The following is a 25,700-nucleotide window of genomic DNA, read 5'->3' as shown; positions in this document are numbered from 1 at the left end:
CCCCTTTGAATTGCCATCCAAACCCAGAGTGCTGCTTTGCGCAGCTCTGAGGGCTGAGGCGTGCCACAGTGTGGGTGGTGCTAAGGGCTGACTGCTCAAGGCTCTGACCCTGCTCAAGGCATGGACCCAACCCCCTCACCAGCCTTCTGCTCTGAGGTCTGCAGTGGCTGTCTGCCCCACTGGGTGAAAATACCAGCCTGTGCTTGGTAACACCAAGATAAACAGAAGCTAGGCAGAAAGTCCCTGAAAACATAACTGTAACAGGGCAGTAGCACTATCTGTGTTTTGTCCATCATCACATGAGGTAAAGTTGCAGTGAAACCAAACGTGGTTGTGAAGGCAGCTAAATCACGGTTAATTCGATTGGACATAAAAGGCAGGTTCTTTCCTCCCACAGCATTTGCCTCCCAGTGATAATGCCCATACTTGCCATGGGTGCTTGCCAGGCCTTCTGCCAGACTCCACAGTAACTGGCCTTTTTGACAGCTACTTTAAATGTTGGTCATCCACAGACCTGGCAATTCTGGTGGAAGTTTTGGGACTGTTTAATAAAATTTCCTGCAGTCACTGCTGACTACAGATTACAGAGGATGAAGGTGGAGTTGGGAAGGCCAAGGGTGCAGCTCTCGGCTGCCTGGTGCACACTGCATAACAGGTTTTTGCAATGGCAGGATAACTCAGTTTGATGAAGTGAGGCATTCTCACGAAACGATGAGAGTTAAAAATCCCAAGTCCCCTCTGCTTGGAAACTAAATTGGCAACAATTAAACTTTTACAGTTTTAATATAAACTTATAAAACTCACAGTAATGAAAGCACCACTACTTTAAGCTGGTGTGAAAATGTGCTCTCCTAGTAGCAAGTCAGCAGGCAGGAGACTGCTCGGGTGAGGTCTACGTATTTGACACCCACACAGAGGTGACTGAAAGAAGATCCATCTGTGCCAGGCATAAAGGTCTTGACTTTAATCTCTGGAGCACCTGAACCTTTCTGCAAGTGCTTCAGGAGCATGAGCTGTTGTCACTTGAGACAGCTTATTCTGAAGCCCCATGGGAGGGCGAATCTGCTGTCCACTAACTCTGGCCATTCTTCCTGAAGGAGAAGCTTCCCACTGGGATCTCTTTAAATCAGCTAAATTAGCCTTGATGGAGTACCCTGGTGGTAGACAGGGCTCTGGTATGTTGCACTGCAGCTGTTATTAGACATCTTTGTGTGCATTATTAGCCCATCACTCAGCAGAAAACACACAAGTCTACGTTTGGTGAGAAAGCAGAGGCTAGCAGCCACCAGAGACAGCTGTGAAATCCAAAAGGCACATCCCTATTAACCGATTTCACGACTACTAGAAAAATGGTTGCATTGAAAGATACTTTAGAAAGTTACCATGACTGGCTTGTCAGAATGACAACAGGATATACCAGTCCACATCTAGGCCACTGGGTCAAATCCAGCCCAAATCAGAAGTAAGCGGAAGCTGTTGGCTTTCAGAGAGTTCCCCCTCCTCAAGGACTCAGCTGACAAGCGTCTGTACCAAAGCTCACCAACTCATTCATTATCAAGCAACAATATCTTTGTAAGCAGTGAGCAAAGAAACTGGGGATCAAATGGTTCCATCAGAACATAGGAATATAAGAAGGGACTACTGAGTAAGGCCAACGGTCCATTTAACCCCCACTTCTGTCTTCCAACATGGCCAATGCCAGGTGCCTCAGAGGGGATGAACAGAACAGGCAGTCATCAAGTGATCCCATCCCCTGTCACCCATTCCCAGGGTCCAGTGTGAGACAGCCCAGCTGTCTTCCCCTTACTCCTGTTAGTGAACACCTACATGAGTCATCCTTTTGCTTTTGGAGCAGCTTGTGGGAGGGCACGTTTACACGCAGAGCAAAGAATTGCGCTGAGGGTCCCGCATTTCCTTTTTCCGCCTAGAGTTGGTACCTCCCTGTCAGGATGGAAGCATATGGCAGGGTGATGTGTGAAGCCTGCAGTGTTGCATTCTGTACTGTAACTATTTGTAGGTAAAGGACTTCAGCCAGGCTGCTCCTCTGACACCTCTCCTGTATTGTTTTCTCTCAAATTTTTAAGATAAATGGAGAAAAACAAATTAATTTGTCCCTTTTCAAAATTGCTTTAAAAGAGGTTTAAAGACAAGGGCATAGGTTTTGTTTTAAAAAGTATCCTCAGCTGGTGTAAACTGGTCTAACTCACTGACATTAGTAGAGCTGCAAGTTCAGAGCGACTGAGGATTTGACTCATTTTTTAAAAAATTTCCAACTAGAAAGTCAGGTTTGTATTCGGGGATTTCTGCTTTGCTATTACAAAACATTTCATCGGGGAATTTGACCAGAGCTCTCCTGGGAGTCAGACAGTGTCCTGCGTTTTGAGGTGTCACATAAATGGTAATGGGGCAGGTTTAATATGTAGCTTCATACAGTGGCACATACAAAAACAGGAAACAAGAGACTCAGCCTTGGAAACACATTGTGTTGGTAGCATAGAGGTAACAAGAGCAGAATTGGTCCTATAACTTGTGACATGTCATACACTGTAGCTACAGCTACACCAGGGACTGCAATAAGTTTATTAATCTAACAGTGTCTAGTCAGGGCCGATTCTGCTGTCCTTGGCTTTGCAATATACAGCAAAGGGCAGGGAGGAGCCCTTCCTAACACTGAGGGTATATCTACACTCACGTTTGATAGGCAAAACTTAATGCCATTCTTGGGCACTTAACACCCACTCCTGACAAACAACAAAGTTTTGCCACAGCAAGTGGAAGAGTGAATGCTGCTTTGACATCAAGAGCACTCTTCTGTTGGCAAACCAGAAAGCCCTCATGGAAGGTGGACTTATTTTTGTGGGCAAAAGTGCCAACAAAGAGCTTTTGCACAAGCTGACTTTCAGAGACACAGCCTTGTCACTAAACGCTGCGTAGTGTAGTCAGACTCAGACTCTGACTCTGACTCTTCCTTCTTAGCCATGCTTGTAGCCAATGCCTTCCTGCCTGTGTCTCATCGATCTGTAGTTGTTTTAGAGAAGAAAAGCCTTGTCACAACTAAACATCAGAGGACTGCAGGGTGTCTAATGTTTATCATGTTTAACAGATGGGGGTGGGCGAGAGAAATTTAACCTTTTTTGTGTGTTTGTACTGCCATATCTGATTTCCTTAAACAAGTTGACTGTAACTATGTAAACATTCATCCTTGGATAACTCCAGCTTTGTGCTCGCATAACTAACTTTCCACAGGGGTAACGCTACTGATAGCCTTGAGTTTGTCCAGAGTAACACAGTGGTGAATCACTTGCTTGTAGCTGGAGAATCCCATGTTTGCATGATGATCTTGACGCCAGTAATTATGCAGGCCATGGCAGTTTGTGCTGAGGGATGCTCATGCAAAATGCATCCCAGGGACACAAACTGCTTCCCTAACAAATGCAGTTTTGCAGCTGCTTCCCTGAAGTGCTTTGGTTGGTTGCATTTTTAAGGACCGGAGGAAGCAGAGATCTTTTCTCCTGAGTTGGCAATGCCTCTCACTGATTTAACTTCCATATTCCTGCTGGGCTCATGTGTGAGGAGGAGGCATTCACTGACAAGACAGAAAGGGAGTAGGGAGCAGGAAATTTGCTAAATATATGAATTTAGGGTATGCTCTGCACTATTGCTTGGGTCACTTCAAAGTGAAAGCAGGGCAAAAAGAGTTTGGTGATAATAGTTTCTTTAATTTGTACAGAAGAACATTTACCTGGAGCTACAATGCCATTTCTTTAGTGAAAATACACTGGCTCATAGACTTTAAGGCCAGAGGAATTGTCATGGATCACCTAGTCTGAACTCTTACACACTGCAAGCCACAGAACCTACTCATGTCCTCAGTTCATGATTTAAAGACTTCAGGATGCAAAGAGTCCACCCTAGTCTCTCATTCAAACCAGGAAGTGGCACATGCCGCATGCTGCAGAGGAGAGCAAAAAACCCCAGGATCCCTGCAAATTGGTTTGGAGGAGAATTCCTTCCCAACTCCAAATACGGTAATCAGATGGGGCACATCTGCATTCACCAGAAGATCAGCATGGGAGTGCTGGATCTCCCAGGGTTCGATTTAGTGTGCTTAGTGGGGCTGTGCTAAATCGAACGACCAGCGCTCCACTCATGACCCTGGTATTCCTAAGGAAAGTTAACAGGAGAGTTTCTCCCATTATCTTCCTGCTGTGGGGATGGCAGGACAAATCGATTTAGGATCTTAAATCGATGTTTTGCCATAATATAGACTTGGCCTTAGACTATATCTAAGGGTATCCTGTACTTATGGAAGTTTCTCTTGAATGAAATGCTGGATATTAGTAATTCCTGTTTTAAACCACACAAATGATCACAACAATGGCTACAGCTACACTGCAGCAGGGATCGGTGCTCTGAGATCAATCCACCGGCAGTTGATTTAGTGTTTCTAGTGAAGACCCGGAGAGCCACCAAACTGACTGTAGATTGCTTTGCAGTCAGTCCCTGTACTCTGTGCCAATGAGTAACGTAAGTTGATGGGTGAGTTTCTCACATCAGCCCTCTGTGGTGTCGTCTCAGGAGTAACTCAACCTAAGGTATGTCAACTCCAGCTACATTGGTCACGTAGCTGAAGCTGCGTACCTTAGTTTGACTTTCAGTGGTAAATAGTCTCAGAGACACTATTTGTTGATGAAGTAGGTCTTACCCATGAGACTCATTACCTAATAAATACATTTGTTAGTCTTTAAGGTAGTACAGGACAGCTTGTTTTCTGTGGCAGTGTAGACATAGGCTACGACTACAAGATGGGAAAGGCAGGGATCATAGAGGTCAAAAGTAAGGAGTAGCTTTAGTGGGAGAGCTACATGAAAGATTATGCACAGAATTTGCCCAAATCATAACTATATTTTCAAATGCATCAAGGTGCACAATATTCCTCTTGACAATTATATTTATATTTAAATATAGATATCAAAAGATATGTGTAGTCTACCTCAGAATATGCATACATAGGGTTCCAAATATTTCATTGGTTGTGCATGCGAACCTTTCCATTGATTTTAATCACAGTAAGTGATCTAGTTACCTAGTCCATCCCAATACCAGTTTACTATTGTAGCCAACAGCATATCATCTAGTGATTTTTCCAGTCTGATTTTGAGAAATCGAAATGTAAGGCTTCCTGCACCTTCTACGAGAAGTTACTCCATAACCTAATAGGTCTCATGAGTGCCCAGTTTGGCCCAAGTATGTTTGTGTAGATAGATAAACAAATTTGCAAAATTGCAAAGAAGAATCATATCATAGGTAGAATCAGCTGCTTACCCACAGGAATGGTCATTCCATGAATCTTGTCTGCCCAACCTGCATAGTACCTCAGGGTTTTGATGACTCCCTGAAGATCTACATAGAAAGCCTGCAGAAAGGGTTTACCGCTATTCAGTGATTCCATGGTCTGGAGGACAAAAGAAAGCAAAGAGAATATAAGCAAAGGAGCACATCAGGCGATGCCATCTGCAGTACTCTAACCTTAAGTGATAGACAAGCAGTAATGAGGATCAAACCAGGCTTTCCTGCTGTAGTTTTACATCAGGACCTTCAGTAAAGCTACTAAGACCCATTTGTGCTGCTATTTTGGGGATTGCTATAATACTAGGAACAAAGACTTTTCAAGAGTTCCATGGTGAAACTTTAGTTAAATATTTCAACTGACCTGAAACAGAGAATTTTTCTTGAAACCTCCTTGTAATTTTTAAAGCCCCTAAAATCCCCATGATGTTAAGAGTGTGGATGTGTTCGTATGTTCATCTCGTAGTCACTGTGTTTGGTTTAAATACATAAACACAACATTGCTTTAATCAGGAGCCAAGAGGAAAATGCCTGTCAAACTACATTCTGCTCTGTTCATGATAACAGCTCAGACGGGGCACGTGGTAACCCTACAGGAACGATCTGAATTTATAAAGAATAGGATGGACATATTCTGCTTTATATTATTGATGTGAATACAAAATCTTCTTTAAATGGCTACCAAGACCCCTGCTGAGGCATGGGATATCTATAGTGTACAGCTACCATATTTATTACCATCAAATAAACATGCTCTCCTCTAGGGAATCTCATAATTTAATAAGCTAAGGATCTTATTTTAATTCAGTATTACTATTGGACAACAGTCTCTGACTAGATATACTCTTAGAGTCCCTAAGATTATTTAGTGGAAAGGACTGAATAAAACTTCAGTAGCTGATGAGTAGTTTAACTAATTTTCAACAGGTACCATTATCTAACAGAAATTGTTATGAATAGGCACAGTGGGGGTATGATAGCAGGTAAAACACATGACTAGGTACAGACAATAAGTATAATTTGTATACAAAAGAGTAGGGGCCTAATTCTGCACTGACTTACATCTGAAACCAAAATCAGTGGCATTGCGTGTGATGAAATTCAGCAGAGATTTTGGCTCTGGACACAGAAATCAAATGACAGGCAGAATGAGCCTTGGTATGTTGTCCGCTTCCTTCCCTCCATGGTGATTTTACAGTATACTCTGGCAGTAACATGATTTAAATGTTGACAAAGCCGGAATTAAGATGTTCATCAGCTTAGCTCAAAACATTTGACATGCAGAAAATGACATTAACAATGCTGCAGTTTATAAGCTTAATGTATGTGCTAAATAGCATAATATTTAAACTGTGCATTTCTGGTTCCGTACTGCATAGCATTTTTGTCTATCATTTGATTACTCACTGCACAATTAGCTTCATGCAGTTTTCCTTTTTTTAATTTTAGAATATAAAACCAAGCTGTGAACATATGCATGCACCCTGCTCCAAAGCCCACTTGAGTCAATGGAAAATCTGTTTCAACGTATTAGCCAAACTATGAACACGTTTATACTTCTGAGAGCTTATTTGTTCCCAGAATGTAATGTTCATACATGAAACAATTGTTGACTGTTCCCCTACATGACTTACAGCAAGAATTGCCCTGTCTCTTTCAACCAGGTCCGCTAGTTTATCCAAGAGACGGCCTCTTTCCGATGCATCCATTCTCCTCCACACCGAGCCTAGAGAGAAAGCAAGGCGAGCTGCCCTCACTGCTTTGTCCGTATCCGCCTGTCGAAGAGGAAGGAACAATAAGGCCCTGGGGTAAACACTGACAGAAGATTAACTGGTACCTGAAGTTTCCTAACAGATAATATTCCATAATCATACTCTGGAGGGCAGGCATTAATGCAAGATTGCTCTATTATCACTGGGGATTCTGGAGCGGAGTAGTAAAAGGTGTAGGTTTTGGTCTATTATACATTTCTGACCATTCCACAGGGATACTTTACCTTATCAGCTTCCTGGATCTCACAGATCTGCTCTCCTGTTGATGGGTTATACACTGGGAATACGTTCCCGCTCTCAGAATTTTGCCACTCATTATTTATGAAAATCTAGAAAGGGGAAGAATAAGGAAAAGAGTCACTTTAAAGTTTTTGAATCATTCTGTAGGCACCCATTGTTTAGAGCCCTGTCTTGCAAGGCTTTAGTCACGCAAGTAGCATTGGACTCGCAACCCTCGCTGAAGTCATATTAAAGACTTCAATAAAGGTCAGCAGAATCTGGCACCAAAGTGCCGAACTCTGCTTGATTAAAAGTTGCAATATTCAAAAGGTACAAGAAGGGCCTGATCCAGCTGCCACAGACATCAGGGACACAAAGACCCAAAGACCTATATTCTCAACAGGGTATATAATTGATTTAATTGGAAGTTAGGAGCTTCAGTACCTGGGAGCATCGGGGCCTGCATGGCATAGTTGAAGCTGAAATTTGATTCACTCACTGTAGAAAGAAAACACACACACACCACCAAATCATGGGCACAAAACCTTGAAACTACCAAGACTAAGACAAGATGGTGTATTAGTCACTCAAATCTCCATCTTACCAAGTAAATGTTTTGTCATTAAAATAGGGTTAAATCAGGTTATGTCTACACTACATGATAAAGTTGGTTTTAAGGCAGTTATTTACATCAACTTTATTGGTCTCCAGGGGTGTCCCATATGTATTCCACAATGTTCCATGGTTGTCTGCCCTGGCTGCTTCCATCTGTGCTGTTCTCCAGGTGTGCAGGAAGTAGGCACCCCGCGAATTTGAATTCACAGCACCAGGAAGCCCATGGTGGCTAGCCTGGGGGGTCATGCTTATATGAGAGTCCGAGAAACTTCCTTCTCTATTGTCAGAGCAACAATCGCATCCACCTATGAAAAAATAGCCCCAACACAGAGTGGTGGCTTCCTCCCTGCACAGCAGTTTTATAGCAGCAGAGGCCAAGGGTCTTTTTTTCAGCACAGGTGCCAGCCACTGCCCCACTGCACCATGCGGTAGCTAGGCTGTGAGGGCCATGCTTGTAGGAGAGGCCAAGAAACTTCTTTTCTGCAGTTCACATTTGTACAGGGGCAGCTCCCTCTCCCCACAGGTGCCATGCACAGCCACATCATGTGGCTAGCCCCTGGCCCAATAAAAGCCTGCGAGCAGTGAAGGCTCCAAAGGCAGGAAAGATTCTGGGGGCTTGCCGTCAGTGGGGGGAAGTCTCCCTCCCATGGTAAAGGTTCTGGGGGCAGGCTGTCACCAGGGGGGAAGTCTCCTGCCTGCAATAAAGATTTCAGGGGCTTGCTGTTGTTGGGGGGAAACCAATGAGGAGACCCTGTCAACAGGTCCCTCAACTGCATCCCACTGCCAGAGAAAGGACCCTGAAGAGACCTGTCGCCTGAAGCCACCATCTTAAATGGTCTCTCCACTACCCACCCCTGACTGCATGTGGGGGGCTGGCCCCTGCACTGAACGATATTTGCAGCTAGCCTTCCTGCTGGAGAAAGCTTCAGAAATTTGGGTCCATTTCAAGAAAGCACTTTTTGTTTTCATACCATACATACTGTGCTTTCAAGGCAGGGAACAGTAGCTGCAGGACCAGTTGAGATGGCACAGTCACCTGGTGATCGCAGGGCAGTATGAACGGTCTTGTATTCACATGTATTGAAGCTCTTGAATTATTGAGATTTTTACTGAATTGGAAAAAATGGCTCTTTTTCCTATTTTGGTTGTTGACCCCTGAGCTAGTGCATTTTACCAGAAGAGGCAAGGGAATCTTTGCTATTTTCAGGCAAAATAATCCTTGAGTGGGGTGAAGGGGTGCCAAATGACTGGGCTGCACCACAATCTCCCAAGTAGCTTCTGATGAGCTCCACGTCCCATGTTGGACATGTCTGTGTAGTGAAGTGGGAAGCCAAAACTCCTTTCTAACTCAGTGCACCACAAACTGTCGTCTTTCCATTCATGAGTACCGGGAGCTGCAGGCTTTTCCCTTGCCTGAGGGAGTTGTCTTTAGTTGTTATGATTTGCACGTTCCTCAACTTTATCAGTCTACTTCTTCCTCAACTTTGCCATTATCCTACTGCACTTCAGGCAGATTGACCAAAAAATAGCATGCTCCAAACAGCATCTATCTTCACTGGGTCGCACACCAGCAAGTGGACTGAGGCAGGGGCAGGCTTTGCAAAAATGGTGTGAAAATCCTTTGGCTGTTTGTTTTCAACCGCGGGAATGGGGACAGCTATCCAAACTAATAACCTATTCCTGTAATACTTTTGCACGGCTGTTTCTGGTTTCAAGGGGGGAAGTGGCTGGAGAGCCAGATGAGATGGCACAGTCACCTGGGTGATCCTAGGGCAGAGAGTCATTCTGGCACATAGGTATCACAGTCCCCTTCCTACCATGCTAGTTGGCTGATCAGGTAAAAGTCATACTTAAAGGTGTTCTTTCTACAAGGGAAAAGCAGCTGAGCAGTTTATTTGGTTCAGTCACTTCTGAATCCAGCCAATTTGGTTGTCTTTCACTTGGGATTCCCTACTTGTCTTTCTTTCCTCCTGAAAAAATGGCCATTTGCTTTCCATGGGAGGGGAATGAGGGTAAATCAGTGTGAGAAGATGACATCACATACCCACAACCACTTACAGGGCATTTTTTTCCCCATACTGAACCAGCAAGAAAACGCAGAATGCTTCAGGGCTGAGGAAACTGTGGGATAGGTTCCCACAATGCACCTCTGCAGCAGTTGATGTTTGTCAGTTCAGTGCAGAAGCACTAACTCAACTTTGTAGGGAGGTGAGCACAATCAAAATTGAATATATACAACCCAGAGTTATAAAATAAAGTCGTATTTATAGCATCATGTAGACATAGCCTCTGTCATCAGTCCATGGTAAGTCATCTCAAACATCATAATTCTCCAAGAAAAAGTCAGCTGATTATAGATCACTGATAGGAGGAGGTGGGGGGCAAAAGGGACAACTGCCCCAGGGCCTAGTGATATGAAAGGGCTCAGGACTCCTGGTCATGACTGCTGCTATTGCAGCAGCTGGCACCCTGGGCTCTTTAAATCATCTTCAAAGCACCAGAGACTGAACTTCAGGTGGCTCTGAGGCACATGGAGCTTCTTGTCCCATGTAAAGAGCCAATCAAAATTGCTCCCTTCCTCTGGCTCTGAGGCCAGTCTACTACAAAAGGGGATGAGGAATGCAAGGAGCCCGCATGGGCTTGTTCACAGAGCTGGAGATGCAGGTAGATGGGAGTATGCTGCAACTTTTAGGATATGATTTCTGCCCGAGCACCCAGGTATTTTGTGAATACATCTCAGTTTACTCAGGATCATATACTGCCCTGACTGAATTGGCCTCATTAACGTTGGCCCTAAACTTAACAGGTAAGTCACTTCTTTTGATATGCTGATATATATATACACACACACACACACACACACAGAGAGAGAGAGATCTGTACCTGCCTCTGCGATTTCCACTCCATGCATATCTTGAAGTGCTTCTTGCTTAAAGAAGCTTATACCCAAATAAATCTGTTAGTCTTTAAGGTGCCACAGGGCTTCTTGTTTTTTCACTTTCCTCCCTGTAGCTCTTCATGAAACACTGGAAAAATACCTGCATTTGGTGTCAGCTGGCCCACTTTTGAGTTCATAGCTACATGGCATGAGTCCATGACACATTTCACAGCCTTCTCACTTCCTTACAAATCAGTCAACCCAAACTGCACAGCCTGTTCATTCAGAACTGGCACTTCCTATTTAAATAGTCTAAACATCATAGACGTGTCTACAAAAAAGTTATAGATTGACTTCATCACCCCTTTTAATGACTGTAACTGCCACTGCAGGAGTCCATGCACTGACTTCTCTACCTGGAAATAAAGTGAAGGTATCACTTTCCTACTGACAGATGTGCCTCTGAAGTGGTGTTCTCGACAGCCATTGACAGCATGGTTAGAAGAGATGGCCAGGGTCGCTGATGTCTTCATGATGGGGCCACAAACAAAGAGAAGAAATTTGGAAAAAAAGCTGGTGTGACAAAACTGTTGCCTTATTTATCATGGGGTGGCTCTGCAGGAAGCATGTTGTTATATTCCATGACTTCCTCTGCCTCATCAACCAGCAAGTTGACTAGATTTCACAGTTACATTTTGCCATAGCCTGGAAAATGCCTTTCAGCCATTTATGCTCTTAAACATTTCTCTGTTTACCTACTCCTGCCTTATTCCTAATATATCGAAGGCCACTTCAGAAGCTCCAGCTTTCTTGCATGACCATCTGAAACAGATTGCTCCAGCCATGGCATGTGACATAGTATTATGTATACCACTTCAGGCCATCAGTCTTTTGTCCTAGGGGGTACAAAGGTTTCATGTATGATCCTCAGTGGCCTGTATGTATTTCCTTGGATAGACACTGGACATTGACTTTGGTCGTTTGGTCACCTAGTTTGTGAGGATTGGGTAATGCAGTGATAACAGAGCAACAGTGAGCTTTCGGTCTGAGTTTGCTGGTGCTTCTGCACCACCAAAGGCCTCACCAGACTCATTATGCAGCACTTCCTGATGAGAATGTGGCCACTCTTTGAAGTTCAGGTAATGAGAAGGTTGTTAAGGTGACTAACCAGGAAGCCATATGAGACAAGCCCTCTGCAGCACTTGCCAAGAGTTGGGTGGTGATATTATCATTTGGGAAAGCTTAACTAAAGCTATTGCAATTTGATCACAGCTGGTCACAGCACTGAAATCACCCAGAGCTAGTAATATGTAATACGGCGGAATTGACTAGATTTTTGCTGCTAGCTGGTGGTCAAGTGGATCCTTGGCACAGAGCCATCATGTGCCTGGCTGCCAGCCAGAAACAGCCTTTAACATCCCCATCACAAAACCAGACATCGCTCTCTGCTCTTCGAAGGATGAGGTCTAAGACAGATGGAAAACACATTATACACATGTGCTGAAAAACACACATGCTGATGACTGTCCAGAATAATGTGACCTGGCAAATCACAAAGCTGCACAGCCAGCAATGAACACTAATCCTTCATCACTCAAGAGAGTATGAAAGGTCACCCAAAAGTTACAAAAGGGACACCTTTCTGGATCTGCTGGCACTCCACCCTAGCTACTCAAAGGTGCCTTAGAACCAGTAAGCACTGGCCTGCATCAGCTGGTCTTAAAAGTGAGCTTCAGCAGAATGGAAAGTTAACACCATAGTGTCCCTATACAAAGGCAGAGGATGGATCTCACACAGAACGTAGCAACTGCAGGCCAAGTCCATTATCATCAGCCTTCGTTTTCATTGTGCTTGGCAGGATGCAGCCACTCCTTAAAAAACATTGTCATCCAGACAATCAGATTTCACTGTTGGGTGAGCCACAATGGAGGATAGCCTTGCTCGTTGGCTTCTGGCTGAGCTGCACATCCACTTCACGTGGTATGTATCAATATCAATGTAGCTTTTGGTTCAGCTGGCAGGTCAGCCTTTTGGCTTACGCAGTCACACCAACACAATTGGTGTTCCAGATGTTTTGCTAAATCTGGTGCGTGATCTTCCTTTCAGTACCAGTGTAAGAGGGCACATTTGTTTTCAGCTTTCACAGTTTCTACCCATCCTCAGCTGCCTGGCCAGGATTCATTCTCACCCTGGCACTATTCCGTCAAAGTATCAAGTGGTTATTAGGACTTGCAGCTCCACATATTGGAATCAAGGTTGTCCAAGAAGTGTTTGCTAACCAAGACTGTCAACAATGGTGCCATACTTCGGAAGAAGTCAGAGAATCTTAGCCCTAAAATGTAAGACACTGCCTGCACTTTGGAGGCACCTTATGGCAGTATTAACTGGAATGTTTTAATCACCTTCTGGCATACAAGGCCAGCTAAATTGGATGTTGTATGAAATCAAACGTTAGAAAAGGAAGGCTATTTTAACAACTACCCTGACTCAGAATACATACCTATACTGATAGGGTTACACCTGAGCCCAAGACACACTTAAGAGAGGGTACCTCTAGAGTGTGTGTAAAATAGAATTATGTGCAGGTAACAGCAGAAGGTGAAGGTCCAGAACCTTGGAGCTAGGCCACCAGAGCGTTTAGGGTGGAGTGTTGACGACCTAGTTCATCTACCTAGACTGCCAGCACACTTCAAATAGTCACACCAAACTGGATTTTCTTCAGCAATTAGACTCTCCTGCACGAACTCCATGTCTGCCTTATGGCTGCAAAAACCTCTTTGCCCTGAGACTGAGTTCAGGATCTATCAAACCTGTATTACTATATGGGTCACAAACCTGGACCTGCTTACAGGCAGACATGGAGTGGCTAGAAGCAACTGAGGATAAAATGGTTTGATTTTGGGTAAAATGTCATAAACTTGTAGAGATTTGATTTTCCTTCAATCACTCATATTCCAAAGCAGCATTCCATAAGGTGATCTCAAACTCTTCAACAACTTGAGAAGCTCTTCACGCTCTGTTAGGACACCTCAGGGATGTGCGGATTTGCAAGACTTAGACAGAGCTGGGCATTCCAGTATATGACACCTTGAGTGCCACCACACAGTGTGGTGATTCTGGCTGGGATAATGGCCCCCAGTGGAATGTGTATATTTGACAATGATTATGATGATGATGATGTTGTGCACCACAGAGTTCCTTGGAGTTGTGAATTTTGGTGTAGGTCACGTGATAAGTTAATCCATAATTCTAGTTTTCACTATGCTAAGAACATATAAGAGTAGATCTGCTGCTGAGCTGGCTTCCACTAGAGAGACCAGGATCTACAAGTCTACACACGTGGATCAGAGCCATGAATTCCTCAGTTCCAATAATGGCTGTCAGCTTTTCACAATGTTTTCCAGTGTGGCCTTGGGCAAGTTACTTTGCTTTCTGTCTCAGTTTCTCTGTCTACATTGCAGGGCTAGCAACACTTACCTGCCTATTAGAGCTAACAAAGCTTAGCTAGACAATGTTATAACTGCCTTGGGCCTTGACTAAAGCAGCAGAATTGACTATTGAGACAAATCATATAAGACTGCAGTCTGTCTGCTAGGGAGTGAGAGAGGCAGTGAAGACATAAGGCAAAACTAGAGAGAAAGGACAGACAAAACATTAATCTTTGAAAGATACAGGAGAATTATAAATTATTTCTATTTTAGAAAAACCACTCAGCAACTATAGAGGAATCCATGTCATATAGCAATAAACAATGGCCCAGGAACAGAGAGACAACTGAGGAGGACAGTTTAGAGGGCCTGTTTTTTTGTTGAAGTTGAGAGGGAGCCTTGGACCTGGACACGCACACCAATGGGTATTTACAAGACCAGGATGGAGCTGCATATGTAGGAATTTGCTGGACACAGCCTTCTGGGGTTTTTTGGTAACTCTTTCTGAATGACTTGATGTGACAATATTGTAGAGATTACAGATGTGTGTTCTGTATTCTCAGTGACCCACAGCAGAGCGGGGTGGAGCCCCGAATGATCCGTGCCCTCCATAAGTGCCCTTTAGCCCATCTGTGGACATATCACCTAACCTGCTTTTCCTTTACCTGGACACATGGGCTAGAGGAAGGCCAACCTTACCAGGAAAGTTGTCCCCACCCCCCCCAGGAGGACCTCAGTGAGCAGTGTCAGCAGCAGGGCAGGGCACTTTCAGCACCCTGATCAGCAGTGAACTGCTATGCTCACATGGACGCTGGATATCCTTTCCTCATTGCCTCCTGGCTGTTGGCCACAACCTCCTTCCACTGTTTTCCCTTCATCTTCATGCTCTTTACCCTGCTACTCTCCATCCCAATTCAGTGTCCCCCCCCCACCCCTTCCTTCCTTCCTTTCTTCCTTCCTGCTTCTTCTGCTCCCCTACTTCTAGCAAATCCATCCCCTCCACCAGCCTTACCTTCCTAGTACAAATGAGCTTGGGCCTAGCATGGCATTTGACAGCTATTTTTTATTTAGCTGTCGCATCCATCTTCGGTCCGGCATAGTAAGCACTTTATACCAAGAACTGTACTTTTCTCTTGGTTTGTACACCACCTCCAAAATGAGGTGCTCCCACCTGGGACTGAGGTTCTCCCAACTAAGACACTATGGTGCTCCCCCAACAGAAATTATAAAAAGTCGTCATCATCTGTACTAACATCATGAGCTGTATTAATCTGGCATATTATGTAGCATCTTAGTGGATAATTTAAACCAGCACTGAGATGACAAACAATGAGCTGGCTATGACCTGTGTAGAACAAGGATTTAGATTTTACATCATGTTTGTACAGGGGGGCAGGAGGCAGGGGACAGATGATGTAGGGGCAGGCTCTCCATTAGCAGATGCTCAGGAAGGTGACAAGCATGTCTGTGCAAGGTTACAGAGTGCACAAAGTCATGAAGCTTCTTACTGAGTTTTGCTCTGTCTTGAAAGAAAGAATAAAACTTTTGGACTGAATAAAGGAAGTTGAGATGGAGGGTGAGAACAGGAAGGAGAATGGGGACAGGAACAACTGTTTGGTTTTGTTCCTGAATGGAGTTGTTCTGGTACTGTTAAGATCTTAAAACTGCCACATTACGTCTCCTTGAGAGAAGGAGACTTTGAAGGCTAGGACTAAAACAGAATTCAAGAAAGAGCTAGATAAATTCATGGACGGTAGGTCCATAAAAGGCTACTAGCCAAGGTTAGGAATGGTGTCCCCGGCCTCTGATGGTCAGAGGCTGGAAATGGATGGCAGGAGACAACTCACTCGATCATTGTCTTTGATCCATCCCCTCCGGGGCACCTGGCACTGGCCACTGTCAGCAGACAGGCTACGGGGCTAGATGGACCTTTGGTCTGACCCAGTACGGCCATTCTTATGTGCTTCTAGGACCAACAGCTATCAAGTTCAATAGTATATAAGGACCTGGGTATATTAAAATACATTTCAAACCAAGGACTGGATGGTGCAACATGGATGTCACAAAGCTAACTGCAACTATGTGGTGGAATGTTTTTATTGAATACTCCATTTATCCCCCTAGCATTTAAAAAGCAGCACCAGCAAAGATTTGCAGATAGGACACAGGAAAGATCTATTTGGCATAATGTTGAGGTAGAAGGCAAAATAAATTGCTACTGTTAATGGTTAATGTTAGTTTCTTCCTGTTCCACTTTCTATAAACAAGGTAATGCCTATACAAGCTCATTACTGTAAACTGAGCACATTTAAATTGGCAGTAAAATCAGAGTATTTACTCTAGTGCACATATAAAGTACCTCGTCCAATGTTTTGGACCAATTTCAAGTCTTGAAATCCAGCAGCTGGCGGCTTTACAAGCAAAACGTTACACTTAAATAACTCACTTTTGAAAGTTTTAGGTGTTCTGTGTCAGGTAGTACCATTCAGCAGACATTCATACCAGCAAGATTCAGATTCTTTTGCAATAAATTTGCATTCACTGGGGGTTTTATAACTCTTCCAGCACTACTGACTCCAATGGCTGTTGATTAAATGTATATATCCTGTACATTTAATCTGACTTTCATTATGGCCACTTCGTAAAAATGCCATGGAATGGACAAGTGATGACACATTGCAAGAACAAGGAATCCCTGCAAAGCCTCAAATTGGGTTTTTTTTCTTCCTTATTTATAGTGCCCATTGTAGTGGCTGGCTCTAAATCAGGGAAAATATTTGACAGCAAATGTTCCTATCTATGGATTATATATAACCCATCCTAAACACCAGATGAAAAAGGGATAACCCTAGGAAAAGAAGGGCTTGCTTCCATGTAAATCATGCTACAAATTGGACAACACCCAGCAAGCTCATTGTTCAACCTCAATTGTGAAGGCTATTCACATTTACTATTCCCCTGGAATCAATGTTAATTAAGGCTGAGTGAGGCCATAAATCAGCCCTGGGTTTTTACAACTTAATTCAGCATTAAGCATATACATTTAAATAAAAGGTAACTGATTAACCACTTGAGTTTTCCAGGAGTTGCTGAAGTAATTTGTTTTTGTTTGAATCCTAGTGTTCACTTTTGTGGTTTGCAATAGGGGAAAGAGTAAGTATACAGTATGTCATGTATTAGCTATGTGGCACTGTGAGGAGGTAGGTAATTTAGCCCACTGGGTGCCATCAATGAAACTATGGCAAACGAGGGGGAGACATTTTTGGAAGCAATACAGTGAGCATTAAGTTTGCCACCTACACTCCTTCTTGAGTACTTCAGCCATGCCAGATCACAAAGAGAGAACAGAAACGCTCCCGTTTTATTCGCATTCCTTATCAAATAGCCCACGAATCTACCCAGTGCAGTGAACTGCCCAATCATAAATGCAGATGGACAACAAATATGATATCACCCTTAGCAAAATAGAGCTGGTTTTGATTGGCCTGCCACAATACTACAATTGTCTAACTGAGGAAATCACGCCTTTTGTTCACTAACAGTGCAGAAGTGGTGACACTGTGTGGGGAAGGTTTTATTCACTGTTCAGAGTGCCATCTATTCACTGGGGGGGAGAGGGCCTTGCTTGGCTCTTGTGATGGACCTGTCGCACTTTCCCAAAGAGTGGGGACATTCCTGCTCTCAGGAGTGAAGAGAGGGGAGGGAAATGTGGGGGGGCAGAGTATACTGGTGGCTCCCCACAAAACTGTGTTGCATCTAAAATGAAATGAGATTGACTGGGTCCCCATCTTTCACTTGCTGGACCTGGGTATCAGGGTTAATGTTCCCACTATAACTCTCACACGCATGCACCTAGTTTCTAATTCAGAACTTTGCATGCATAATGGTTGCTCCATTTTTTGGCCTGAAGAATCACTTCATTAGTAGAGCCAAAGTCTGCCCTTGGTTAGTCATGTACAAATCCGATTGCCTTCACTGGTGTCGTAACCATGGAAAACACTTGCCTGTTGATTAGGACACATGGCTGCTCCAAACATGGCAAGATATCTTGAAAAATGAAACATGCAGAACCACCCTGAATATTATAGAAAATAAGCAATGGACTTCCCCAGGTCACTCATAGATGTTGCAAACAAATCTCAGTTCCATTTTTTATTTTGGATTATGCATTCTGACCTGTATGGCATCAGTAGGGTTTATGGTTGTTCATCATTTCTGAAAGATCAGGATAGCAGGAGCTAATTTAGCTTAAAGCAAAGAAGGCTACGCTTCATGAAGAAACCATTATAATAGCCCAATTAACTTGCAGTCTATCCCAGTTGTTATTAGCAACAATGTTCACCTCAAAGACGGAGCTGTAACTCATTTCTAGAACATGATGGGCAAGACAAGTTATGTTTACAACCTCCTATTCAGTGACACCCCCCCACAACACACTCCCCTACACAAACATGCCACAGAGCTAATATCTTCTGTGCTGCACTTAATGGGAAGAAATTTGTTTTTGTTGAATTACAAATTCCTTCTGATGTTTACCCTGGGGCTCACTCTGACTTTGGGAAGCGGAACCAATTTTTAACTCCACCAGGGATTCCTGCATGCTCCTTGCCTTGCGTGTTTACGGTCTTCTCTAAAAATACACAGGAACATTAGCAGTTGCGTTGTTTTAATTCAGCAGAGCACTCGACACAGGTGGCAAAGATGTAACTTTTCATTTCCTTTTTTTATAACCTCCTCAGATGATGTGCTAGTGAAATGATGATTTACATTCCTAATTTGATATTACTTAGTGATGATGTCATCAGACATTTTCTACAGGCTCCCCAGGTGCACAAGTCAGAGCCTGAGCTGGTGGACAGACAGTGGCCTAGCACTCAGCTCCTCTGAGATGGAATTATTTTCCCAGGGCTTTAATAAACAGTGTTTTTGTATTTTTGCAGATCCAAAAAATGATTTTGTTTTTTTTTGTGACAGGAAATGGATTTTAACGTCCAAATAATAATGGCTTCCCACAGGAGATATGGTTCTGGATGAATGGAGGAGTGAATGGGAATTTCCTAACTCAATTGATTTAGTAGCTGGTTACAGTTTTGTTCTATCAGAGTGATCCCTTTTTCATATGTGTCTTTTTCCTTGGAGAGCCTTCAACGCCAAGACTGCAGTGGGGGAGGAGGGCATCAGATGCCAAAGTATTTATGAAGGAATCACAGCTGTTTGGCCCCCGGTATCTTCTCATAGCTGGAAGAATTAAGAAATACATAATAGCGCATTCTCGGGGGCGTGGGGGAGGGACAATTCTGAGGCATGCAAAAAATCCAGCAGCATCATTCCCTTGGTAAAAGTTTCATAACATCGCAGATACCGGGCACCTGTACCTCAGTCTGATCAGGAAATTTCATATCCTTTCCCATCTCAGCAACTTCATTTCCTCTCCTCTGGACACATTTCAGGAATCCTAACAGCTAGTCATTTGGAAGGGAATGAGATAGAAAGGGCTGCCAGTCAGAGGTGCAGACTGTTTTCTTGGGCTTGTTTTCTTTCCATTTTATGGCTGCCTTGACACAACAAGCTTCCATCTTTCTAGACAGTGTGTGACCCTTGGCTTTTCTGTGACTGCCAGGGAATTGACAGGTGGCTACACAATCCAGGAAAATCCATATTTTATAAGCTGGCTTTATGACATTTGTCATGAGCGTGGCCTTAGTATGCTGGGGGAGGACTTGGCAATTGGTCAGCAAACTGAATTTAAATAAAACAAGGAGCAATGTTGTGTATGAACACAGCACACAGTGCTTTGCTGTGGCTGCGAAACACATTCCAAGTTACAGGCCGTGCTGGGCTAGGCACTTGTCAGCAATGTGGAGTTGTGTTTATAAAGTCAGTGGCATAATGTGGTCCAATGTTTGGGCTGTGCGTGAGGTGGCACTGCTCTGGAAACTGTATCACTGGATGGAGAAGAGAATCCCAGGTACGGGCAGGACATACAGATGAATGTTTATTCTGTTGTTCACGAAAGCTATGCTGGAGCTTTAGCTGTGCAGCATTTTTCATAATCAGATGTCTTGCAAATGGAGACTGTTTGCAATCATTTTAATTAGAATAAACAACAAGTCGTTGTTACTGTTCTTGTTGTTTTTGAAGACACAGACTAACAGGCTACCTCTCTGATACTTTAATTAGAATGACAATGATCTGCAAACAAAATTTAAACTCTGGCAAGCAAGCTCCTATGGCTTTACTGAGACAGCCTTGCCATTGAACTGCTGTCCAGTCAGGGGAGGGTCAATCCCATTTGCATTGATGCAAATAGACATCTCATGTGCCTATGCAAATTAGTCATACAAATATGCAAATGAACACTGTTTGCATTTGAGGCCTCTCCTTTGCCTCACACTGCTGGCAGCACGGCTCAGTGTAGACACAGCCAGAGATTTTATTTTAATTCAAAGCAAGTGGACCATTTAACTATGCTCCACTCCTAGGAAAAACACTTCTGTCTCTCTATGGTGACTCAAAGGACCATCAAAGGAAGTCTCCTATTGCAAACTTTACTCAGCCAATAAGTCACAGATAACACCAGTTCTGGCCCCCCCTGAATTCTTGTTGACTTCAGTTCAGTTGAAATGTGTCCCAGTTAGGCCATGAACAAGGACAAGACCTGGACCCAGGGAAACCCTTCTCTATGACAATCCATACTCAGGTTACATCTACACTAGAACATAAAATTATTAAAATCCATTTTATAATACTGTTTTTTAAATTTGATTTCGAGTATCCTCACTTCCCACAGGCTCCCAACAAATTCAACATATTGCTTCTACACTGAAATCATCAAACAGACTGTTGCACCAGTGCATTGTGGGAACCTATCCCACAGTTCCCTCAGCCCTGCATTCTGAGCCAGGTACAGCAGCCTGGGGAACCCGGGAAACCGACAGAGCAGCAGCCCTTATCAATTTCTCAGCTCCTGCTAGTAGTGAGGAGCTGGGAACTAGGTGCAGCAGTGCTATCAGTTTCCCAGGTCACTGCAGCTTGAGGAACCCAGGAAACTGACAGCGCAGCAGCCCTGGTCAATTTTCCAGCTCCCCCAAGCTGCAGGACCTGAGAAACTGACAGAACAGCAGCCCTGGTCAGTTTCCCAGCTCCCCCTAGTAGCAGGGAGCTGGGAGCCACGTGTAGCATGTAGCTTTGTGGGATACATACGGGACACTTGTGGAGGCTAATAAATTTGAATGAAAGACATAGCATTTCCAATCTAGCCTTTATTCAGCATTTTAAACTTGAGATTGACATTATACATTTTGTTATCGATATGAGGGCAGTAAATCGAGCTGACACTTACAATGAAGACAGTGATGTTTTAATGTCGAGCTAACTCCTTTAAATTCGATTTTATCTCATAGTGCAGAGGCAGCCTCAGACAAGATGTGTCTTGCACCAGGCTCCAGAGGATAATAAATTCAGGATCAAATAATTTCATTTCTGGGCCAAATCCTCAGCCTCGATAAGGTGCTTTGCACCACAACAGTGACACAAAGAAGTCTTTAAGTTGCTCTAAGTGACTAGCTGAGGAGCCCTCCTGTTTAGGGTACACGTAAGGGCAGGAGCGTATGGCAGGAGACGCATGATCTTTGGTTACTGCAAAGGCCTCAGAGGCTGTACTAACTTATGCTGAGAGCTGAACTGCCCCCAGCAGTGCCATGTCTTAAGAGTGCATTGAAATGGAATAAAGTCATCTTTACAACCCCTTTGAGTGCACAGGTTGAACCTCTCTAATCCGGCACCCTCTGGACCTGACCAAATAAGAGACCAATGCCAAATAAGAGAATTTCCCAGACCCCTAGTGGTCAACATTGTTTAGCACATTACCAACACTTCCACTGCTTACTGGGCTCTTAGAAGACATTTAGGGTAAATTAAAATTAAACAGCAGCACATAACACTGAGATCCAGGACTTGTGGCTGGAATGAAACAAAATGGGATCCTGGGAAACTTGGCCACACTCATGATAAATTGTTGTCTCAAACTAAAATCATGTAGGATAACAGATGTTGTTGTACAAGGGAGTTCCAGATTAGAGAGGTTCAACCTGTAGTGTTTCTGGATAGATCAGACTGGGACCTCTGTAGCATTTCTGGATATAATCCTAGAACAACAAGGGCTTGACCCAAAGTCCAATGAAGTCATTAACAGTCTTTCTATTCACCACAATGGGACTTGAATCAGGATTTAAGTTAAATAGTAAAGTGGATTGCTATCTTGAGAACAGGATTTCAGAGCCAGTTCCTGCTCTTACTTGGACCAGTGTAAATCAGGAATCTCCCCACTGCAACATCATTTGGGTTAAAATGGTACATTTGGAAATGGCTGTAGCTTGAGGGGAAGTTCTGTGGGAAAGTCAACTCCTGAGTAGTAGTGAGAGACTGATGGGGTTTGACAACCTCCCGTCAATTGGTTGTGAATGTGACATGATTTTTCCCCCCTTCCTATGAAACAAAATCCTCACACCAAATGTTTGATCTGCCTATCTTCCTGGCTTAATTAGTCTTCCGTCTTACTGAGAGCCGAGCCTGCTCTTTTGCAAATGGCAGCACATCAGACAAGGGGAGACCTGTCTTGTTTATTTTCTAAGCCATAGGGGGGCACCTATTTGAGAAAACATCCAGCTTAGCTAAATGTGTTTGTATGATTTTGAATTCAGAGGTTTGGGTAATTCATTGAGGAGATTAAATATGTCTTGACGTGCGGTGGTAGCATGCTTCTTTGACTTGTTGCCCTCAGAAGTATTTCCTGCATAAAACCTAGTCTGCCAAACAGCGATTGTACCCTTTTCTATTCAAGTTTCTCACTGGGTTACATGCTGATGAAACAGCTCTTATTTTAATTCAGTCATACTAAAAGGGATTAATTTTGCTTTTGGTTAGTCCAGAAAATTACTGCAGGGGAGAAAAATACATCAACACACATTGTTTCTTACACTGTCCTTGTAACAGATCAGAAACAGCTTATTCATTTTGTCTGTATTATTACAACCTATAAACACAAGTTTACACACAGCCCTGGAAGTAATTGCTTTACTCAAAGTAATTTGCACCTTTCCATTTAATGAAGAATTTCTCTGCTGATTGTAGCACAATACAGGTCCAGTTAAATTTCCTCTAGTCCAGCTAATATTTCAAGTAATCCTAACAAACAAAACTTTAAATCATGCTTTCAATAGTGGAGCTCTCTAGTTTCTGGAGAAACACTCCACTGTCTCAATCTACCCTGCATCAGAAAGGGTTTTGTTGGAAACAAGGATTCCTAATACATTTACGAGGCTCTGTCATTTAAAGAAACGAAAAGCCATTCATTGGAACAAGTAATTGAAAATTTAGTTACATGTGAGGGAAAAATTGTGTTTAGGTCACACAGTCCATCTGGCTGCTTGCACTTACTGAGACCTAAACATCAAACAATGAGAGATTTTTTTAAAATTCATTGTGTCAAGAAGTGAGGTGAGAGAGGAGGTACTTGTTTTCAAGATCAGTTATGGATCAGTCACCCCACTTTAATAAAGCTGCTGCAATTATAAAACCCATCCTGGAAACTGTTCCTCTCACCACTATCCTTACACAAGGACTGCCATTTTACGCAGTGGACACAGGGACTATTCAGATAAAGTTTGTGGTTTTTTGTTTTTTTTTAAGAAATGAATCTAAAACTGAACAACATGTTTTTCTTGAATCACACGTAGGTGCTTGTGAGGTATCCTTTATATGGTGCGTGTCAGCACTCATTTGGTAGCTGAACAATAACACAAAATAGTGGTATGTGTTCATTTTTGCATAGGAGAATGATTCTCATATTTCAGTGAAAACAGTGACATTAGTCTTCAATATTGTCTGTAGTTAACTATTTGTTATTTCACACAGTCATTACCGAAGTACAAGGTGTTACTTACAAATTAGGGTACATTTTAGCTGCTCTACATAAGTATTTACTGCTGCTATGATTTTGACTATTACGGACAACTCTGCCCTCAGAAAAACGTCATGGAAGGGTTCAGTTTGACTTGCAAGTCCCATATGAGAAAATCACTTTATAACAACATATGAGAAATTGCTGGAATGTCAACTTCATTTGCAGTGGCCCCATATGGCCTAATCACTCTCCCTGGCATGATAAATCACTGGCAGGATCCTTACCTTAGCACGTTTGATCTCAGCTCAGCAAGACTTGGTTTTGATGTGAAGAACTCCAGATCTGTTAGGTCAGAGACAAATAGCAGAGCCACTGACCTGCAAAGTGCTAAGTCTATATTAGACCCAAGTGAACAGTCAGAGCTTCTGGAAAATCTGCCCGCAGTAGTAGCCTACTAACCTACTTAATAGTTGCAAATATTTCTGTTACAGCATTTGGAATATGTTTGCTAAATGATACCAGTAAAACTTCCTTTTATTGTAGGTTCTGCAGTGCAACAATTACCTAACAGTGAAAAAAAAGACAGCCCTAAAAGCATTTAGGAATATAACCTTGCATTAACTGTCAATTAATTAATTGTCAGCACTTCTGGGCTACATAAAATCAAGCTGAATATTTATCAGCCTGATTGAATTCTAGCTGAACAGCTATACGTTTGAAAGCGCATTCACTGATGTATCTAGTAATCATGATATTCACTAATAAATCCAACATGTGGGTGATTATTTGACCTCCCCGAATGGTTATAACTGAATACAGGACCAAGTTGCCAAGTTTGGATGTAAATCTGAAGTTCCCTGACTAGTGAGAGGCCCATAGTCCTGTGGCTCAGTTCTGGGTCTGGAACCATTCACTATTGTACTGGTTCAACTGTCACATATCTTCAGGATACTAGGCAGCAATACTAGACTTCCTGAAAAGGAAATATTAATAGTGTCCAGAAAGAGAATAGCTCAGCATCACCAGCACTAAGTTCAGAAGGGCCAACAGCCACCGCACGCCCAGTTCCATGCCCCAGAGGGGGCAGGGCCTCAGGTAGAATGGGTGAGCCAAGGGCAGTCAGCCCTTAACATTGCTTCGAGCATGGTACTGTGTCTGTGGCTCTCCCATGGGCTATGTCTACACTAGCACACTACATCGAAGTAGCCTATTTCAACGTAAGAACATCGAAATCAGCTACTTCAACGCGTATTGTCTACATGTCCTTCAGGGCTGGTGCCAGCAATGTTCATCGTCGAAGTAGCGATGGAGAAGGTTGAAAGGAGCCGCCCCGGAAGGAAATGCGGAACGTCCACACACACGTGCTCCCCGTCAAAATAAGGGGCCAACAAAGCCCCAAGCTGCTCCCTTAAAGGGCCCCTCCCAGACACACTTGGCCTGCACAGCACAAGATCCACAGAGCCGACAACCAGTTGCAGACCCCATGCACACAGCATGGACCCCCAGCTGCAGCAGCAGCAGCAGCCAGAAGCCCT

The 25,700-nt window shown here is 43.4% G+C and overlaps 1 protein-coding gene across 1 annotated transcript in view; it reads right to left on the bottom strand.

Moving 5' to 3' along the window:
* Window positions 1-25,700, bottom strand: part of ALDH1A2 (aldehyde dehydrogenase 1 family member A2) — a 76,505-nt gene that overhangs the window by 33,535 nt on the left and 17,270 nt on the right. The window contains exons 2-4 of the mRNA XM_075007164.1: window positions 7,346-7,450; window positions 6,984-7,124; window positions 5,326-5,455 (exon numbers count right to left, since the gene is read on the bottom strand). Of these exons, the coding sequence (XP_074863265.1) occupies window positions 5,326-5,455; window positions 6,984-7,124; window positions 7,346-7,450 (376 nt within the window). The remainder of the gene's footprint in view (window positions 1-5,325; window positions 5,456-6,983; window positions 7,125-7,345; window positions 7,451-25,700) is intronic.

This window comes from Carettochelys insculpta, chromosome 12 (genome assembly GCF_033958435.1).
Source record: "Carettochelys insculpta isolate YL-2023 chromosome 12, ASM3395843v1, whole genome shotgun sequence".
In the NCBI taxonomy this organism is placed as follows: domain Eukaryota; kingdom Metazoa; phylum Chordata; order Testudines; family Carettochelyidae; genus Carettochelys; species Carettochelys insculpta.
Note: the sequence above shows the minus strand (reverse complement) of the source record. Positions and strands in the feature narration are given on the sequence as shown.